The sequence below is a fragment of the Agelaius phoeniceus genome, chromosome 26, assembly GCF_051311805.1.
Source record: "Agelaius phoeniceus isolate bAgePho1 chromosome 26, bAgePho1.hap1, whole genome shotgun sequence".
NCBI lineage: Eukaryota > Metazoa > Chordata > Aves > Passeriformes > Icteridae > Agelaius > Agelaius phoeniceus.
Genome location: NC_135290.1, coordinates 4,577,339 through 4,597,714, shown reverse-complemented (window position 1 = coordinate 4,597,714; position 20,376 = coordinate 4,577,339). Strand labels below are relative to the sequence as shown.

Genomic DNA, 20,376 nt, shown 5'->3' with positions numbered 1-20,376 from the left:
ATGCACACCAGCTGTGAATTCAGGCTCAAGGTACTGTGCTGATGCCATCAGCCAGAATTCTACTTATGACATCTTTTAGCACTAAAATAGGAAAAGATGGAGGGAGTGGCTGTGCCCTGCATCACTGATCAGGAAAGGCAGAGAAACATATCAGAACTGTTCTGCATCAATGGAACAATTGCTTCATTTGAAGATCAAAAATCTTGTTTTCTCTTAGAGCTTAATTTTAAAAATCTAGCTGCTATGATTGGTATTGAATCATAGAATCACAAATGCTTTGAGTTGAAAGGAGACCATCTCTTTCTGACCCTCAGTAACTGCAGGCAAATATTCCTCTTGAAAGTGCATCTCTTTGTGCAGACCCCAGCTGGAGTGTTGTGTATATCTGTACACATTCTTAGACATCATGTTGTAGTTTTGGGCTTTACAAGCCAGCACATTTTGGCTTTTTGAAGCTGTTTTATTTGAGTGCTCTTAGTCATCCCTCTTCTCTGTGCAAAGCTTTTTTCCTTCAAATTAGAGCAGGCATTGATATTATGAAAACATTCATTAATTTTAATAAATTTTAAAATAGACTGCATTTATCCATCATCTCTGTGTTCACTAGAAATCAACCACAAACCGTCTCAGAGCAGCCTGGAGACATGCAGTGCCTTCCCCTCTACTTTGCTATGTTCAAAAAAGAGACATAAAAGAAAGCTGGGGAAGGACTTGGAGTGACAGGACACAGAGATTGGCTTCCCCCAGCCAGAGGGCAGGGTTAGGTGGGATATTGGGCAGGAATTGTTCCTGGCAGGGTGGGCAGGCCCTGGCACAGGTGCCCAGAGCAGCTGGGGCTGCCCCTGCATCCCTGGCAGTGCCCAAGGCCAGGCTGGACACTGGGGCTTGGAGCAGCCTGGGACAGTGGGAGGTGTCCCTGCCATGGCAGGGGTGGCACTGGGTGGGTTTTAAGGTCCCTTCCAACCCAAACCATTCTGTGACTGTACATTCCAGCCTTGTTCTTCCAGAATTTGTAAACCCTGGGTCACTTGAATGTTTTGCCTCCCCCACACCCCGACATTTCTTTTCTACAATCCCAGAGGTGCTGCTGCTGGGCCTTGATCTTGAACTTACCTCTACTAGAAGTCAAGAAATTGTGTTTTAGCTCTCTGTTGAGTTAGCAGAGTTGCTAATTTGCCCTCTGTGGGTTGGAGGGGCCCTGTGAGCTGTCCCATCTCAGAGCCCTGCTGTGCTCTGCCTTCCAGCAGCCGCTCGGACAGCCTCGATCACATCCCCAACAATGTGGCCCACGCCACGGAGGGCAGGATGGCACCCACCTGGAGAGGGAGGCACCGGGGCAGGGCCAGGAAGAAAAGGCACAAGAAAAGATCCAAGCTGAAAGGACAACCTGTGGCTGCTGGCAGGAGAAGTCCAAGAACTCCAGAACAGGAGAGCTGCACCCCAATTCCTGTCCAGGTAAGAATCTTCCACCTTCCTTTTGTACTGTCCCTGCAAACTCCTAACAGCTCTTGGGTGAATTTTGGTGGCTATACTGAGGTTCTTGCTCAGCTGTTTGGTTTTGTTTTCTAGGAGGATGAATCCCACCAAAGCACTCTTTACAGAAACAGTTTTTGGGTTCCTGAATTTAACAAGGACTTGGGCTATGATCCACTGCCTTTTGAGAAGCCTGCTCATGCCCCTTTGTCCATGGGCAAACTCCATTCCCCGAGGAGCCAGTACAAAACTGAACTGCACAAGCTGATCAGCCCTATTCAGTGCCTTAATCATGTTTGGAAACAGAGGGACACTGTTCCCCAGCCTGAGACTCTCCATCCTTTTCCCTACAACATCCTTCCCCCCCATTTCCCACATGTGGACAATCCTCTCCGTGCCATGAAGCAGAATGCTCTGGACACATACTTCCATGGTGACCTCAACTATCAAGACAGTCACTTATCTGGCCTAAACTTAGAATATAATTTCACCAAATGCATCAACCAATCTGTGCAAACCAGTTCAGACAAGCTTTCTGTGGAAGAATATTTGGTAGATGCCTTGAAGGGGAGTGTGAGTTTTGGTGAACCACAAAATTTAGCCAGCCTGGCCAAGACGTGGAGAGGAGGTGGGCTGGAGCTGAAGGAACAATTCCATGAAGCAAGTGAGAATGAAGGCGTGCTGCTGAACGAGGTGATCTGAGCCACTCTGGGGTGTGGGAGGCTGAGCTTCTCCTGGGCTTTGGGACAGGGGTAATCTGCATCCATGTGCTTGCTGCTAAAACTGTGATTTCTGACTGGTTCTGGATCTGGTTGAAGCTGCCAGATAACCATGCAGGGTTGTTTTCTGCAGGAATTAAAGCCCTGCCTGTCTCAGACTGCTGGCTCCATGCTGTGCTCAGCCACCAGACATGCAGGCCTGGCTCTGAGCAGTGGTTCTGTGCTTAGTCAGTCTTCAGCCATGTCTCTGTTTGCTGGGGAAGAGCCCAATCTGTTCAGCCAGGCTGCACTATTGATTGCCTCTGGAGGAGCTGGAGTGTGACAGAAACCAGGGCTGGGTAGAAGGGGAGGTACAGGAGTGCAGTTTGTGCCTCTGCTGGGACCAGCAGCTCCTGCAGCATCCACAGGGCCTGGGCACAGAAATCCATTCAAATCCTAGGGACAGGATTCATTTCTTCTGAATTCAGTTCTCTCTCAACACCCTAAAGTCCTCCTGGAGGACTTTCCTGGGGTCAATGTGACCCTGTCATTATGGTCTGTGCAGTTCAAGGTGTCCCTTACCTGCCTGCCTGTGTTCACACTTACACCTGAGGCACAGTCTCCATCTACTGACTGCAGAAAAGCTTCCACAGTGACAGGAAAGCATTTAGTCACAGGAATCTGGGTGAGTTGTAGGATTCAGCTTTGTAGTTATGTCCTGCATGAGAAAGGAGGAACACAGAGCTCCAGAGCATCCAAATCCTGGTGGCCTTTACAGCAGTGGGGTGCACTCAGATCCAACAGGGCCCACAGAAATCAGGTAGGTTCATCCTGTAGGGTTTCATCTCAAGCCTGTGACAGAAGTAATCTTGTACTGAGATTTCTGGAGAGGTGCTGTGTTATCTGTCCTTTTGCTGCTTCTGAGAATGTTGATCTCCATGCAGCTCAACATTTAAATGTCTCTTTTGTTGCTTCATTTTGTTTTCTGCTTGGACTTGCAGAAGCTGAAGCCGGTGGATTACGAGTACCGAGAGGAGGTTCACTGGACCAAGTGCCACGGCTCCTTGGGCATTGGCTCTTTTGGGGAGGTGTACAAGATAGAGGACAAGCAGACAGGATTCCAGTGTGCTGCCAAGAAGGTAATTCTGTGTGAGAGAAGGACACAAGACAGCACATGGAGAGAAATCTCTTCCCTCTTCAGGGCCTTGTACAGTCACAGTGAGTGGTGATGTTGTGTCCAAGGAAAAGCTCAGGGGGATGGCAGACAGAGAAGCAGCTGGAGGACTTGTATGTGCACAGGGGCCAAGATCAGCAGCTAGAAAAAAGCTCATTTGGCTTTAAAGTGTGCTGAAAAGCAAGAGTAGAGCTTTCTGAATGATTGTGAGTGACTGCAGGGGAGCAACAGCTGCGTGGGTTGTCTGTTATCTGACTATTCTTATCTCAAACCATGTCTGGTGTAAGTGGTTACATGGCAGGTATTTATTTCCCTGTTGAACAAGGAATAAAGTAGGAAAAACCCAAGGCAGTCAGTAGGATCTGAAAACAGAGCTTTCATCTCCTGAGTGTCAGCTGCAGTGCTGGCACATTGTTCTGAGGTGATGCTGCTCCAGATGCAGCAAAGGATGTGTGTTTTTCCAGAAGCTGGCACCATGATCTGTTCTACTCCAGGGTATGCCCTTGTCACATGATGTAGGAAGTGTGTGGAATATAACTTGGAGCAGGGCATTGATTTGTGGGCTGCTGTGGGGCCTCAGGGGTGCAGACAGAGGAATAATGCAAGGAGATGAGGAAAATGTGAACTATTTTATTTGAACTTACACTTGAATACTTTCATCAACCCTGTGAACTGATGTTTCTCACATTACTTCACTAGAAAACTTTGTGTGGGAAGTGTTTGCCTTGAGTACAAAAATATTATGTGCAAAAAGACCCATAACTTTCATTTTCCAGTTTAAAATCTTCATTTTTTCCCCATTTACACTGGGCCCAGCTTGCTGTGCTCCCTGTGGAAAGATGTAAGAGGCAAGACATGTCAGGGTGTGTATTTATTTAACCATTTCATAACCATTCAGTTGTCAGCTATAGAAACAAACATCTCTCAAGCATGTAGAAAATTAATTCCTGTTCTGCATCCTCACAGTTCAGGTGTGAAATCTTGTGGTGACACAACCAGATTGTTTCCTGTCAGTGTGTAGCTATTTAAATGTATTATCCATTTGGCAAATCCACAGTCTTGGGAGGAATAGCTGTTCCTTGTGGGGTGTATTTTCAGGAAGGAAGATGGTTGTGCTGAAAAGGGAAACATGAAAGTAGGAGAAGCTGAAGTCTTTCAAAATGTCATTTCCCCCCCACCTAATTACTGAAGGATAAATGATGCTTCTTTATATCAGAAATGCATCTTCTTAGATCACACTCTGAAAGCAGAGAGTTCTAATATGCAAATTGGACACTTCTCTATGCTCTGTTTAATTTTCCATGAATAGCTGTCTGCAGTTCCTGCTGCCTCCCCTGCTCCCTACCTCACCTTCTTTCACCAGACTTGGTGCTGGAAGCACCTGCTCTCCAAATTCTTGAGATGAAAGAAAACCAGCTATAGCTGGATTGCTGACAGAGAAGAAACATGATGCATCTTTTTCCCACCAGAATCTTCATGACTCATGTTTTCCTTCTGGACTTCAGCAAATTCTTGTTTTATTTAGTTTGGCTGAACTTACTGAATGAAGTTTTTCTTTAACCATTTGCAGGATGAGCACCTCCTAACAAGGTGATCATGCAGATCACTGCTTGTGGACATATTTTGTATTCCCTCCTGTTTTGGGGGAGTTGAATTTTTGCCAAGTTTTGCACCATCCCCAGGGTTTGTTTTTTTTTTTTTCCCTCAGTTGTCAAAATTATCTTTTTACTGAGACAGAAATTACCTTCCTACCTGTAATCTAGAGTTATTGCAAGCTGGCATCTCTTGTGATGAATTTTCACTTCCCTTAAGCATTGAGGGTTCATCATCCCGAGCGTTCCCGCTTCTTGCTGCGCTCCCTGAGTTCTATTCGGGAAGATTACAAAATTAAGTTTGGAAAAGACCCTCAAGCCCAGTTAACCCATCTCTGCTGTCCCACAGCCACCAGAGAGGGGCAGTTGTGTGAGGATCCACCCCAGGATGGCTCAGTTCTCCCTGTTCCTGCAGGTGCAGCTGGAACATTTCCGTGCCGAGGAGCTGACGACGTGCGCGGCTGTGAGCAGCCCCAGCGTGGTGCCCCTGTACGGTGCTGTCAAGGAGGGTCCCTGGGTCACCATCTTCATGAAGCTCATGGAGGGTGAGCAGGGCACCATGCCACTGCCCAGTGCACGTTGATCTCCTTTTCCTCCTGCCAAAAAAGGAATCTGTTAGTTCCTCAGTGCATCCAGGGTATTCCTGGTGTGAATTCCCCAGTGGGTTGGGATGGGTGTGTGTAAAACCTGCTGTGGGGGGAATGATTCCCAGTCCTGCCTTATTCCAGTTCAAGGTGTCTCTTTCACACAGTTGGGGCTGGTTTGTGCTTCCTGGTGGTTTGCAGGACACCAGTGGGGCTCATTGCCCTGGCTGTCTAAGCAAACCTCAATGATTCCTTTGCCTGGTGCTCTTTTTCTGGCCAGACCCATGGGAAACAGGCTGTGAACCATGGAAACCCAGTGGGTTGGGATGGGTGTGTGTAATCCCTGCAGTGGGCTTGCTGTGGGGGGAATGATTCCCAGTCCTGCCTTACTCCAGTCCCTTTTTCACAGTAAGACACAGTTGGGGCTAGTTTGTGCTTCCTGGGGGTTTTCAGGACACCACTGGGGCTCATTGCCTTGGCTGTCTGAGCAAACCTCAGTGATTCCATTGCCTGGTGCTCTTTTTCTGGCCAGAACCATGGGAAACAGGCTGTGAAGAATGAGTGGTGGTCAGTAACACCCAGAAATGCCTGTTCTGATCACAGAGCACTTGCTTTTGCTCCAAAGCAGCACTGTTAAATTGACACTAAGCAAAAAACCCATATGAATAAGGCCTGGTTTGTGAGCAGCAAAAACTCTGGGTATAAACAAAAGGAACTGAGCCATGTGTGGAAGATAAGTGCTATCAGATGTGGAAAATCTCATTTTTTCAATGGAAACCACCAGGAATGCTAATGATGCTGGGGAGAATTTAAGCATAAGATAACATGGACTCCCTGGATTCCTTCCTAGGTGGCTCATTAGGGCAGCTCATTAAACAGAGTGGCTGCCTGCCAGAGGACAGAGCCCTCAGCTACCTGGGCCAGGTGTTGGAGGGTCTGGAGTATCTTCATGCTCAGAACATTCTCCATGGAGATGTCAAAGGTAGGAAAGTGTTTGAAGTACCTTGTTCTTCCCTTTTCTTAAAAGAGGCAAACTGCTTGGAGATTAAATTATTAATTTATTACTTACTTAAGTTATGGGATCTACTTACTAGATTTTCAGATCTATGTTTGAAATTAGAGTTTCCCTTGGTTCTAGACTGCTGGCAATATCATATTTGTCACCTCTTCTTGTCACCCCATGGGTCTGCCAAGCTGCTTGCCCAGGCTGGCCCACGACTGGGCTACAAGAATCTCCAGGGCAGGTAATTGATAGTTTATAAGAGATAATTACAGCTCTGTACTTGCTTAAGCCAGTGACAGGAGAAAGAAATCCTTTAGGCTTAGAAAACTCTAGTTCTGTGTGCTTTTGAGTGTTTTTCTCATCTCCTGGTGCAGAGGAGACTAATGGAACCCTTCTCTTGGCAGCTGAGAACGTGCTGCTGTCAGCTGATGGGAGCAGGGCCCTCCTGTGTGACTTTGGCCACTCTGCTCACCTGCACCCAGATGGGCTGGGAAAGTGCTTGGTCACAGGTGAGGCTTTGCTGCTGCTCTTCTGAGGAATTGCCCTTCTGACTCATCTTCTCTCATGAACATTTACATGTGGCTGATTTGCAAGCAACTGCTCAGGATGTCTCATTTATTGGTATTACTGTGACAGCCAAAATGACCTGAAATTTGGGAGGTGATGGTCTTTATCTCCCAGGCTAGAAGGGTTTTTGTAAGATTATGTCAGCATGCTGCATTCTGTGTTTTGTCCCTGCAAGAAACCACACTGAAACTTTAAAATGATACTCAAACTTTCTGTGTAAACTCACTAAATAGTGAGGAAGAGTCCTGATCTTCACTAAAGAAAATTCTTTTTGTTTGGCCAATTAAACTTAACCATGCTTCTTCATGCAGCTGTTGAAAGAGAAGGGTGTTTTCTAAAGTCAAGCTCATGTTTTGCCTCCCAGATTTGCTTGCAAGGGAAGTTTAATCCCTATTCTGTGTATAAGGGATGGGTCTGAGAGGGAATAGTTTCTGAGAATACACAATGCTGCTTTTTGGGTTAAGGTGGAGCCCTTCCACTATGGAGAAAAGCTGGGGGAGCTCAGATTGTTCAGCCTGGAGAAGAGATGGCTCAGAGGAGACCTCAGAGCCCCTTCCGATGCCTAAAGGGATTCCAAGAGAGCTGCAGAGGGACTTGGGACAATAGCCTGGAAAGACAGGGCAAGAGGAATGGCTTCCCACTGCCAGAGGGAAGAGTCAAATGGGTATTGGGCAGGAATTGTTCCCTGAGAGGGTGGGCAGGCACTGGCACAGGGTGCCCAGAGCAGCTGGGGCTGCCCCTGGATCCCTGGCAGTGCCCAAGGCCAGGCTGGACATTGGGGCTGGGAGCAGCCTGGGACAGTGGGAGGTGTCCCTGCCATGGCAGGGGTGGCACTGAACGAACTTTGTGGTCCCTTCCCACCCAAACCACTCCATCCTACAAAGCTGCCATGTCTCACTTCAGCTGAAAAGAGAAGCACTCTGCCTTAGGCCTCCTCCCAGTGGCACTGGAGCAGTTCTCTTGCCTGCTTGCACTGAGTTTTCCCCTGGCTGTTTTAGGGAACTACGTGCCTGGCACAGAGACCCACATGGCCCCCGAGGTGGTGATGGGCAAGCGCTGTGACTCCAAGGTGGACGTGTGGAGCAGCTGCTGCATGATGCTGCACATGCTCAATGGCTGCCACCCCTGGACCCAGTACTACAACCACCCTCTCTGCCTGAAGGTGAGTGACCCAGCCTCTGTGCAGCTGAGCTGCCTGAGCCTGCTACTGCTGGCCAAGGAGCACTCACCTGGGGCTGGAGGGCTGGGAGCCAGTGACAGTGTTGGGAAGGATGGAAGTTTGACAAGAAAGTCTCACAGATGCTTAGCAGAAAGATTTTTGAATGTAGAGTCTGATGAAGGAATAGAGATGGAAGCAAGTTTTGATATAGAAGAAAAGAATTGCTGAGCCAGTCTCACTGGATACCCTTTGCTTTCTTGGTTATGTTAGTTAGAAAGGGTTTTTATGACTTAGAGCAAAGGATAAACCCACCTCAAACAAGATGTTTTTACCAAGCAGAAAGAGAGCACAGGCAAACAAGTCAGCAAAGCTGCAAGTAGAAAAAAGGTCTCAGAATTTTCCACTGCAAGAAAACTGGAAAACAACTTCTGGCTTAAACTGTGATGTACTGACTTTGAGTGATTGGAGAACAGTAACATGAATATGGTAATTACAGTAGTTATGATAGGCTATGGATAATAGTTAAGGTATAGATTGGTTCTGCTGTATGAAGATGCTCAGCAAAGAAAACTAAATAATGCATTGTGACCAAAAAGAAAAGTATAGAATGCATTGGGACCAAAAGAAAAGTATAGAATGCAGTGTGACCAAAAGAAAAGTATAGAATGCAGTGTGACCAAAAGAAAAGTATAGAATGCAGTGTGACCAAAAGAAAAGTATAGAATGCAGGGTAACCAAAGCCAAAGGGTCTCCAGGCCTGCCTGCAGCTGGAGCTGACAGCTGTGGGCACAGCTCTGTCACCCACGACCCTGGGCTGCTGTAACCTCTTGGATGGGATAAACTGCATTTTGGATACAACAAACTGCATTTTGGATACAACAAACTGCATTTTGGATACAATAAACTGCATTTTGGAGAGCCACCTGGAGTCCTGCATCTCTCATTTAGGCTCTTACATGACAGGATCCCAGCCTTGCTCTGGGAGCTGAGCATTCCCTGGGCTTGCTCTGCTTGGGCTGTTCTTCCATGCCCTGCTCATGACTTGGGTGTGACTTTTGAGCCATTCAGCTGTAATAAAATTACTGTTCAGCTCTCACTTAATGCTTTCATTTCAGTTGGAAACACTGTTGGGGTGGGAAGAACCTTCCTGATATCAAATTAAGCCTCTCTGGTGTAACCTCTTTCACTTCCTGTTTGTTACACAGATCGCTAAAGAGCCGCCTCCTCTGAGGGAAATTCCACCTTCCTGCAATCCTCTCACTGCTGAGATTATTAAACTGGGGCTGGAGAAGGAGCCTCTGCAGAGGGCATCTGCATCAGAGCTCAAAACCAAGACCACTGTGGCACTTGAGGAAGGTAGAAATGTCCTGATGTAACTGATGCAGCTGAACCTTCATATTCCCACTGGGAGAGCTGCTGGTGCTGCTCCTTTTGGAAGGAGCAGTCTGTTTTATTGTCCAGTATATCATTTTCACAGTATTGGTGCATGTTTTGGGTTGATGGCTTTTGCCTGCAGCTGAGTGTTTGTCACCCAAATAAATGATTTCCTGTGTGCTGTCACATGCCCTTCTTCCTTCTCTGCTGGAGGAGGGGAGCTCTCTGTGGGTTTGTTGAGGTGCTCTCCTGGGCTCCTGTCAGCTGAAGCATGTGTGCAGCACAACTGCAAGCAGGGCTTTATTTACTTGTGGTTCAGTCTTACCCCTGACACATCACTGATTTATCTCAACTTAATCCTGCTGAGTGGTTCTGTAATACAGTAAGAATTTGTGGAGGTGATCTGGTTTTATTTTATGAAGAAGCTGGGCATTTTACAGCAAATGCACTTCAAAAATTCTTACAGCAAAGGAAAACTCATATCTCTTTTATTGCTTTATTTGATAATGTTTGTTTTTTTTTTTTTTTTTTTTTTTTTGTAGTGGGAGGTGTGAGAAGCCCCTGGAAAAGTGAATACAGAGAGCCCAGACATTTATCTTTGAACAAAGAAAACAGTGCACAGACATCCCTGTCCCCCACAGTGAGCCCAGTTTCTGAGATTGGTTCTGACCCAAAACTGTCAGTCAAAGTTTCCTGTGGCAGCCCACTCCTACCACCTCCATCTCTGGAGCAAACAGAGGAGGTTGAGGGACCTCACTGGAACGAGGGCAAGGAATTACCTGAGACCTGTGATCCCCCACCCCTCTCCTCAACTCCTCTGCCCCTCAAGAGCTGCAGCCACGTGGAAAGAGCCACAACCATTTCAGAGCAAGAACTTCAGCAGCTGGAAATTGGTGAGCACTGGGCTGGGGGAGGAATTCAGCTCTTTTTGCTGGAGAGCAGGATAAAAATACAGCTGCTTTCTCTTGGCTTGTTGACAGTTATTTTTGGGTTTTCAGCTTGGATGTCATTTTGCTCATAGTTCCTTTCTCGTTACACAAATTGCTCAACCTTCCTTCAAACTACCAAAACTAATAGTTCTTAACCAATTAAATGTGCCACAAAGGGAGTGAACAGAATTTCCTTCCTCCTGAACAGGGGGGAACCTTCTGAAAGAGGTGCAGGAGACTCTTGGAAAGCAGCCTGTTTCAAACTTGTGCTTGTTTGCACTGTGTAAACAGTGTCAGAATTCCAACTTCATCTGCAATTCTAGGTTCAAACTTTTTTTTTTTTTTTAATTGAGGTAATAAAGGAATGGCAGATGTCAAGCAAAGCAGTGCAGTTAAAATCAGCCTGCAACTCTTTAGTTCTGGGCATTGGAAAACCTACAGCCATCAGCCAAGGAATTTGGTTACAACTGCAAAGCAGAGTTTGAAAACTAGCAGTAAATTCAGTGTGGAAATCAGTGATTTGTCCAGCTCCATTGCCCCAATATAACTCCAGATTTCACTTTTTTTTCTCCCATATTTCCTAGTCTTTTTGAGTGAATTGAAAGAAATTAGGAACAGAGTGGTTTGAATTGTAACTGTGTCAGAAAACTGAAGAATTTTAGGGGTTGTTGATGGGAGGCTTCTTTCTCAAATGGCTTTGGGCCTTAGCAGCATTGTAAGAACTGGTTATGTTTGGGATATCTGGATATTATCAGGAATATTTGCAGTATTTGTAAGTACTTGTATCCAGATAAGGGAGTACAAACCTCCAGATACTTGTGAGAGTTGAGTACATGAGTTTGACTTTTCCCTGATAATGTGGATGGATCTAAAGTGATATCTCCCAGGAGACATAAAGGCAAGAACTGGTGAATTTAGGATGCTATTTTGCATGTTGCTGCACAATCCATCCCCTCTTGGCCCAGTTTCCCTGTGTCACAGTGGTCTCTGCATGGCAGAGCTGTGTGTTGGGCTCTGCTGGCACCAATATGAAATAAATATTAAATATTGCTGAAGAAGCTTTGGGTATTAGTGGCAGAGCTGTGATTAGAGCAGGGAGGCATGGAGGGAAACACTGGAAATGTCCCCCTGAAACACTGGAAATGTCTCCCTTCTCCTCCTTTTGCTGCAGAACTGTTTCTGAACAGCCTTTCCCAGCCTTACTCTCTGGAAGAGCAAGAGCAAATGCTTTCATGCCTCAGCATTGACAGCCCCTTTGTGTCAGATGCCAGTGAGAAGGTGAGTGGGGATGGGTGGGGGGTGGCTGGTTGGCACCCTTGGCAAAACTGGAAACTGTGACCAATGAAAATCTGGAATTTCTCAGCTTTGCTGCTGCTTTCTGACACCCAGTTTGCTGGGAAGAAAGCTTTGCTCATGCCCAGTGGGGTGTTGAGGGTTGTAGCTGTGCTTTGGTTACCTGTGCAGCATGGATCCTGTCCTCCAGAGGCTCTCCTGTGCTGGATCCTCATCTGAAGCTTCAGGAGTGTGGAGACAGAGAATCTCAGCTGCCTCAAGCCTGTCTGTGCAGGGGAAGCAGTGATGGAAGTGGGAGCTGCACCAAGCAGCTGTGCAGGGCCTCCTCCTGGCCATGACCACCAGTGAGAGGGTTAGGGAAAGACCAGGAGAGTAGGACAGGAAAACAGAGACCCAAATATTGGATATTCATTCCCAGATCTATTCTCCATGCATTTATTTTAACCCATTGATAGTCATGAATACATAGTCCTGGTTATTTACCAATTTCAGTTAGGTTGGTTTGCTCTCTCTGGTGTTCCTAAGGCGGGGAATAGCAGTGAGGAACACTGAACAGGCCTTGTTGGACCAGGGAAGGACAAAAGAACTTAAATCACAGTTTTCAAAGACATTGAGTCCCCGGTTTGTGCATCCTGGCATCTGCAGGAGTCAGTTCTGATTGGGAGCAGCATTGTGTCCTATTTCTGTCTCTCTTCTCAGTCTTCCAGTGCTTTTTGAGGAGGGCTGAGGGAGTTCTGCACAGCTCAGCTGTTGACACACACAGTGTGCAGTGTGGGATCTGACTCTGCTTGGTTTTTCCCTCTAACACCTACACCATACCTGTAACTTGGTTTTGACTGGTTCAGACCTCTGTGCTGGTGTCAGATTGACTGGGCCAATACAACAGTGCAGCAGCACAGGGCCTATGGTTGGTTTTGTACAGTGAATTGGTTTTCCTGGGTGTTTCTAATGTCAGTAAGTGACAAATATTTTAACTGATGTTTTTAATTCTCCTGCCAGTCAGTACAACCCCTCTTTTCTCACTCAGCTTTTCAGCTCATTATTGATTTAACTTTTGAGAATATCTGGTAATGTCTGCACACTGTTGCACTGCTATCCATTCCCTTTCCCAGAGGGCACATAAATGTTGTCTGAGGCCCAGCCTTAAATCCCTGTGGATTTCCACCTTTTTTCTCCTGACCTTATTTCAATGCTCATCTCCTGCCAGCTCATTTTCTTTCAGAACCTTAGACAAACTTGTGCTTATTCCTACAGAACTCCATGAAGGCTTCTCAGAGCTTGAGGGACACCATGAGCTCTGGGATCCATTCCTGGAACAGCCAGGCAGAGGGGCAGAGCTGCAGCTGGAACAATCTGCTGAGCCGCAGCCGGCACACGGACACCCCCAGCTGCTTCAACGGTGGGTCTGCCCTCCCACAGCAGGGAGAAATGGCCAGAAATCACCTTCTCACTACCTAGACAAGCTGGATGTGGAGTTTTTGAACTCCTTTTGTCCTTCAGTTGCTGTGGCAGCACAGACTCCCCTAAAGATGGGTTTTGAGGAGGCCCAGTCTGCCCCAGTCACAGATGGGTCTGTGCAGTAAAATCCAAGGAAGTTTCTGAGCACACACAGAGCCTGTGTGCCCTGGTTCATGCAGCCTCCATGTGCAAGGAATGTTTTATAACCACAAACATCTACCCAGAATTTTGAGGGCAGATTGTGCAAATTAATCCATCCCTTCAGCTGCTTTCTTGCTAAATGCAGCTCTGCTCTGTGAGTCATTGCTGTCTGCAGCAAGCTCCATGCTCAGCGAAAGACCTACAGAAATGAAATCCTTAATGACAAAAATGAGCTTTTCCCCATGTGTGTGCCTTGTCAGTCAGTTTGCTGTGGGCTCTGAGGTCCTTGTGGCTCAGCAGAACTTAAAGAACCTCTTGTGCATTCCAGGAGTGAAAATCCAGATCCAGTTGCTAAGTGGAGAAAATTTGCACATCAGAGATTTCCACAGGACAAAGGTGGGAGACATTGCCACGGGGATAAGCAGCCAGGTGAGACACAGACTGGAGTTCAGTGCATCATTTGAGGAATGATTTCTTCCCTACTGCAGCCTCATAACCCCTGAATGCCAGAGAGACCCAGGAGTGGTTCAGGGATCCTTAGGACACCTGTAGAAGCAGAGCCTCAGTGCTGCTGTTTTGAGTGTGGTACCAGAGGATGTTTTCTGAATCACAAAATCATTAAGGTTGGAAAAGACCTCCAAGATCATCAAGTCCAACCTTTGACCAAATCCCACCAGGCCCATCAAACCATATTTCCAAGTGCCACATCTACTCATTTTCTTGAACCTTTTCAGGGATGGTGATTCCAGCACTGCCCTGGGCAGCCTATTCCAATGCTATCCACTCTTGCAGTGAATAAATTTCCCCTAATATCCAGCCTAAACCTAGTACCAAACCTGAATTGTAAGCCAGTGCCAATTGTCAGAGTGAGCACAGGGATCTATATCTTAGAATATCAATATTCTGTGCTGCAGCTTAAAAAATCCTTCTCCTCAATTATAAACTCTTTCCCCTCTCCCTGAAGAATCATATATAGCTTTTTCATCATGAGCAGCAGCATCAGCTCAGGGAGATGAGCTCTGTTTGGCTGGGGTGCTTCCAGCTTGTTCTGTTGGAGCTGTTGGCACACTCCTGTGAACCTCACTGTGGGCTGCTTTGGCTGTTCCTGAAAGAAACTCTGGAGAGTCTGTGGGACTGTGACTCATCTCAGTGTAAAATGGGATCATCTCTAAAAGATGTTGCACCAATCTAAAAAATGTTCCAGTGGTGCTGGTTCTCTCTAGCCTCTGTTCTTGTGAACATCACAAAGCAAAATACCTGAGAGGAGCTCAGGTGCCCAAACATGGGCAGCTCAAGACCCCCCAGCCATGGCCCAGAGCTCAGGGAGGCACTTTGGTGTGGGGATACCAGTTGTTGGTTTTTCTGGGTCTGGATTGAAGGCACTTGGGACAGTAGTTCATGTTTGGACTCAGGTGTTTATTATTTCTGTCAGTAAAACAGTCTCACTACTGTGAGTTCTGTAGCTTTTCATTAGAAGGCACAAAATGGCCAACAATCTCTTGTTACAAGGTCTTTTAAGACTAAATTATCCAATTAAGAGCTGACACCTAGATTATTTTCCCTTTTAACCCAATAACTGATCCCAATGTGGACTTTTCTGCTCAATTACAAAATGCCACCCAAACCCATGAAGAAGAAGGAGAAGAAGCATGAAGAAGAAACCCAGGATGACACCCTGTGCCCTCCATCTTGCTTCCATCCACTACACATTAAAAATCCTAAAAACCTCAATTTCTCACCAAGTGATACACCTACACTGCTCTCTATAATCTATTTCACACTTCTGTGGATTCCAGTCTATCTTGAAGTCTGGGAAACTTTCTCCATGAGTGAGGGTCAAAGTCAGTGCTCCCCTGGTGTGACCGTGTTCACAGGGGTCTTAGGATGAGGGAAGAGACAAGAATGTTGACTCCATGATTCAGAAGGCTGATTTATTATTTTATGATATATATTATATTAAAACTACACTAAAAGAATAGAAGAAAAGGTTTCATCAGAAGGCTGGCTAAGAATTGAAAAAGTAGGAATGATAACAAAGACTTGTGACAGACTGAGACAGTCTGGACAGCTGGACTGTGATTGGCCATTAATTAGAAACAACCACATGAGCCCAATCCCAGCTGCACCTGTTGCATTCCACAGCAGCAGATAACCATTGGTTACATTTTGTTCCTGAGGCCTCTCAGCTTCTCAGGAGGAAAAGTCCTAAGGAAAGGATTTTTGATAAAATGTGTCTGTGACACCCTGGGGGTCAGGACACCCCAGAGCAGACAGAGGAATATTCCCTGTGCCCTGGCTGTCCACATTTTGGCAGCAGGATGGGCACTGCCCAGTCCAGTTCTGAGGTGTTTCCTTGTGAGAGGAGCTCAGGCTGTTCCTGCCAAGCACGAGCCCCTCCCTGGGAGCTGCTCCTGCCTTGGGAAGCTGGGTGTGATGGAGGGGGCTGGAAGTGCCACTGAGCTCTGTGTGTTCTGCTCCCCAGATCCCCGTGCCTGCCTTCAGCCTGGTGACCAAGGAGGGGCAGCCTGTGCACTACAACATGGAGGTGCCTGACTCTGGCATCGAGCTGCAGTGCACCCTGGCCCCCGACTGCAGCGTGGGCTGGGCCTGGCGCGTCAAGCACGGCCAGCTGGAGAACAGGCCCTGAGCCCTGCCTGCCCTGGAGCTTTGCACCTTGTGAAAGGAGGAATTGCAAAAGCTTCTGACCTCCCCTGCCGTGGAGCACCAAGTGCGGTGGCTGCTGTTTGTGCTGCAGCAGGATCACAGCTCACTGCCCTCGCTTCTGTTGGCTGCTCTGATCCACTTCCAAGACATGTCCTGAGCTTAGACATTCCCCAGGACAGTGGGAATTCCTTGTTTTGGGTGTGTTAGAGCTTGAGAATGGTAGGTGGAAATTCCTCACTTCTCAGAGGAAGGAGGTTGTGCTTTTCAGGAGAGCAGGGCCATGAGGACTCTGCTCCTGCTCCAAGGTGAGGTCGGTCGTGGCTGGGCTTGCCCAGAGGAGGAGCTTGGGTGCCCTCAGTGTGGCTGGGGTTGCTTGTGCCAAGAGGAGCTGGCTGACTTCCTTCCAGCTGGAGGAAAAAACATTTCTGGAGGCTCTGGGGAGCATCATCTCCACCTCAAGCCTTTAGCATGGGGAAGATCCACAGCAGTCACTGGCTGGCTCTTGGTTTCACCTCCCACCCTTCCCCGCAGTTGCTTCATTCTTGAATGAGAAAAGAACTTTGTTCCCAGAAAGAGCTTTGCTTGCAGCTCCCACCTGCAGGTCTCAGAGGAGCTGCTGCTCTCTCTGGTGTCCCTGGCAGGCAGGGCAGGAGCAAGGTACAGAATTCCATGGAGGGGTTGTTCCTCCATCCTGTTCCCATCTCTGATGTGGGACTTCAGGTGCGCTGTCCCATCCTTGGAGGAATAAGGGACATCAGCTCTGTCAGCTGTGACAGGGCTGAATTTTATGGCAGAGTTTATAAAAATCTCCCTCCCAGCTCCCAGTTCTCCCTGCCAGCCCAGTGCCCCAGTTCTGTGAAGTCTCACAAGGCTTCCCACTCCTCCCCTCACTTCAGACTGGGTTCACTGAGTGGGATGGGCAGCTGGGCCTGGAATGCCTTAAGCTTTAAACTGTTTTTTTTTTTTTACTGATTTGTGAATGTTTGGAACACACTGAAACCTCACAGGTCACGTTCAGGTGGGTGGGTGTCGTTCACCCTTCTCCATCCCAGAACAGATCCTGAGGGAGGTGTGAGCTCCCAGTGTGCTTGTTCAGGGCTGTGCTTGTTCCAGGCCTGGCACACCTGGAAATCACAATCCCTGCCTCTGGCTGTGGCTCTCCCAGAGCTCTGAGGCTGCATCTGAGCAGGGGCTCTGCATCCAGCCTGGGCAGAGCAGCAGCTCCCAAAAGCCAAGGTGGGCTCTGCCAGGTCCGTGCTGGTCTGGGAGACACAATAGGGCAGCAAAGTGTTCCCAAGGGAAGTTCTCTTAGAAAATAGCTGGGAAAAGCTGAGCTCTGAGTCTCCCTTTTTGAGGAGCAGCACTCCTTAAACAATGGATGCTCTTTCCCTTTGGTCTCCCAAAGCATGGGCTGGTTTTGCTCCACCAGACAGTGACATCCCTGATCAGAAAACTCAAGTTTGTAATAAAAATGATGTAATAAGAAAGTGGAATTCATGAAGAAAAATGAAACCTGTCACCACTTTGGGTATCATTTTTATAGCACTTTTTGTTCTAAAGCACTTAATAGATTGTCCAAAATAGGCACCTAATTATATCTACTATGCCACATTCAGAGTCTTTTCAGTAAATAATTAACACATTATGCACATGTCTTCCAGGAGGGAGTGGAGGAAGGGGGAGGTTGGCTCCATTTCTTTTTTCAGATGCCATAAACTACTAAAAGTTTAAGCTCTGGAGCAGGAGGGATCAAAGTGCCTCTTCCAGGGCTCCCAGGAGCTCCCAAGCACAGGTTCAGTGCATGCCTGACTCCTTTCCTGAGCTTCCTCCAAGGGGACAGGAGGAAAACTTGGTTGTTTTTGTGAGTGTGTGGTGATGTGTGTATCCCAAAGCATGGTGGGTTCCATCCCAAAGGCTGCACCTTGTGCCTGTGTCACCTGGGGGATGCTCCCATGTCCTGGTATCTAGTTCTGTGCCTAGGCATTGGCATTGAGCCCTGGAGCAGCAGGGAGGGAGCAGCAGGACTGTCTGCAGGACTCCTGGGCTCTGCATCTGCAGCATTAACCTGAACTCAGGCCACCTGCACAAGGGCAGGGAACCTTCCTGGGCCTGGGATGTCCTTGCAGGGCCCACGGAGATGTCTGTGTTCCCAGGTCCATGGAGATATCCGTGTTCCCAGGTCCATGGGGATGTCTGTGTTCTCCAGGTCCGTGGAGATCCCCAGGCCCATGGAGATATCCGTGTTCCCAGGTCCATGGAGATCTCCTGGCCCATGGAGATATCTGTGTTCCCCTGGTCCATGGAGATCTGGCCCATGGAGATATCCGTGTTCCCAGGTCCATGGAGATATCCGTGTTCCCAGGCCCATGGAGATATCCGTGTTCCCAGGTCCATGGACATGTCCATGTTCCCTAGGCCCATGGAGATCCCCAGGCCCATGGAGGTGTGCATGTTCCCCAGGCCCATGGAGGTGTCTGTGTTCCCCTGGTCCATGGACATGTCCATGTTCCCTAGGCCCATGGAGATCCCCAGGTCCATGGAGGTGTCTGTGTTCCCAGGTCCATGGACATGTTCATGTTCCCAGGTCCATGGAGATGTCTGTGTTTCCAGGCCCATGGAGATGTCTGTGTTTCCAGGCCCATGGGGATCACCAGGTCCATGGAGGTGTCTGTGTTCCCAGGCCCATGGACATGTTCATGTTCCCCTGGTCCATGGAGATGTCCATGTTCCTCAGTACCCTCATAGCAGCATTAGCCAGGACTCCCTGTTTGTTTTGTCCCAAGCCTTCAGTCCTGTTTTGCTGCCACCACAAGTGCCCAGTGAGGCTGCAGGCTCCCTGCTGGCCGTGTCCCTGCTCCCAGGGTGGGGTGTGGTGTCACATCCCTTCCTGGGCACAGACACCTCGGCAGCCCCACAAACCTCTGGTGCCTTCCCAGTCCCTGAGCTCCTCTGGGGTGATCTCCAGGCTGTGCTGCCAGCCAGCCTGGGCTGTCCCTGGCTATCTCCTGCTGCCAGGACAGTTTCCTCTTCCCTTGCCTTGTCACTTTGCTGTGACAGGCACGAACAACCCGGCCTCCAGATGAAGGCAATACTGACAGCAGAAAGTCGGGAAAGATTTGCATTATCCTTGTTCAAATTTGGCTGGAACTGTCAGGTTTCATAACGAGTGTTTAGGACAGAACCCCAGCTCAGGGTGGGGAGGACAAGTAGGAGTGATAAACACAGATGGCTCTTGTTGTGCAGCTCCTTCTGGAAGTCTGGAGAAATCGCTGCTGGTGAGCTGAGGATCTCATTGGGATGGGCAGTGGGGGAAGGTGCTGGAACCAGGAGCTTGTATGGAATGAATGACACTTTATAAAACTGTGATTTCTTGAAGTTAACATTTTTGACCTGCATTTTCACAGGGAAAAAAAAAATAAAGCTATAAAAAGAGAAGATTTTGTTGTCGTTGCTGGTGGTTTGATGTGTTGTCCCAGAGAACAAGATGGTGATGCTGAATGAGATATTTCCAGGAAGAGGAGCCTGGTCTGAATGAACTCTGCTGTATAACTGGGGTTTGGGGGATTCAGGAGAAGTCAGGGAGGACACTTGGGCACTGCCCAGGAAATGGTGCCAGCCCTGAGGCTGCCAAAGCTCCAGGAGCTGCTGGACACTGCTCCCAGGGATGCCCAGGGTGGGATTGTTGGGGTGTCTCTGGGCAGGAGTTGGACTGGATGATCCTTGGGGGTCCCTTCCAGCCCAGGATATTCCAGGATTCTGTGATTTCTGGGGCTGAAGAGGCAGCACTGACTTGGATGGATGCCAGGCTTTGCTGAACAGCCTGGCATCTCTCCTCCCTAGCAGACAGTCCCTTGTCCTCCCTCTGTCCCTCTGTAGGGGATTTGCTGCACTGGGAGCTGCTCAGTCTTGCCCTGGGAGCTCAGGGGTGAGGCGGGCAGAGCTCTGGGGATCCCCCCACAGCTCCCAGTGCTGCAGCCCCTCTGTGCAGGAGCTGAATCCTTCCCCAGCGGGCTGGGGAGGGGCTGTGGCCAGGCTGCTGAGTGAGGACACTTACCCTGACACACATTTTTTGTGCTGTCATGCACCCACATGTCTGTGCTGTGAACAGACCTCAGAGCTGTTGTCCTCAAAAAAAAAAAAAAAAAAAAAAAAAAAGGAAGGTGGGTGGTTTGTTAGAATTTTGTTAGAATTCCAGACTGGATTGTGTTGGGAGGGACCCTGAAGATCATCTTGTTCCATCCTCTCACCTCCCACTATCCCAGGGTGC

The 20,376-nt window shown here is 48.2% G+C and overlaps 1 protein-coding gene and 1 long non-coding RNA gene across 4 annotated transcripts in view; both read left to right on the top strand.

The window, feature by feature from the left end:
• MAP3K14 (mitogen-activated protein kinase kinase kinase 14) overlaps positions 1–18,415 on the top strand; it is a 28,589-nt gene extending 10,174 nt beyond the window's left edge. The window contains exons 4-16 of one of the 3 annotated variants that reach the window (XM_077190901.1): positions 1,248–1,455; positions 1,570–2,166; positions 3,173–3,310; positions 5,353–5,482; positions 6,372–6,503; positions 6,929–7,033; positions 8,090–8,253; positions 9,456–9,606; positions 10,167–10,517; positions 11,725–11,831; positions 13,101–13,245; positions 13,774–13,874; positions 15,928–18,415. In XM_077190901.1, coding sequence (XP_077047016.1) covers positions 1,248–1,455; positions 1,570–2,166; positions 3,173–3,310; positions 5,353–5,482; positions 6,372–6,503; positions 6,929–7,033; positions 8,090–8,253; positions 9,456–9,606; positions 10,167–10,517; positions 11,725–11,831; positions 13,101–13,245; positions 13,774–13,874; positions 15,928–16,092 — 2,494 coding nt within the window. In that variant the 3' untranslated portion in view covers positions 16,093–18,415. Of the gene's footprint in view, positions 1–1,244; positions 1,456–1,569; positions 2,167–3,172; positions 3,311–5,352; positions 5,483–6,371; positions 6,504–6,928; positions 7,034–8,089; positions 8,254–9,455; positions 9,607–10,166; positions 10,518–11,724; positions 11,832–13,100; positions 13,246–13,773; positions 13,875–15,927 lie in introns of all 3 variants that reach the window. The other 2 variants (XM_054649810.2, XM_077190900.1) reach the window with 2 other exon arrangements.
• Positions 18,416–18,618: 203 nt separating this feature from the next.
• On the top strand, positions 18,619–19,544 carry LOC129131048 (uncharacterized). Its single transcript, XR_013185302.1, has 2 exons — positions 18,619–18,651; positions 18,730–19,544. It is a non-coding gene; the product is annotated as an uncharacterized LOC129131048 (long non-coding RNA).
• Positions 19,545–20,376: the final 832 nt, after the last annotated feature.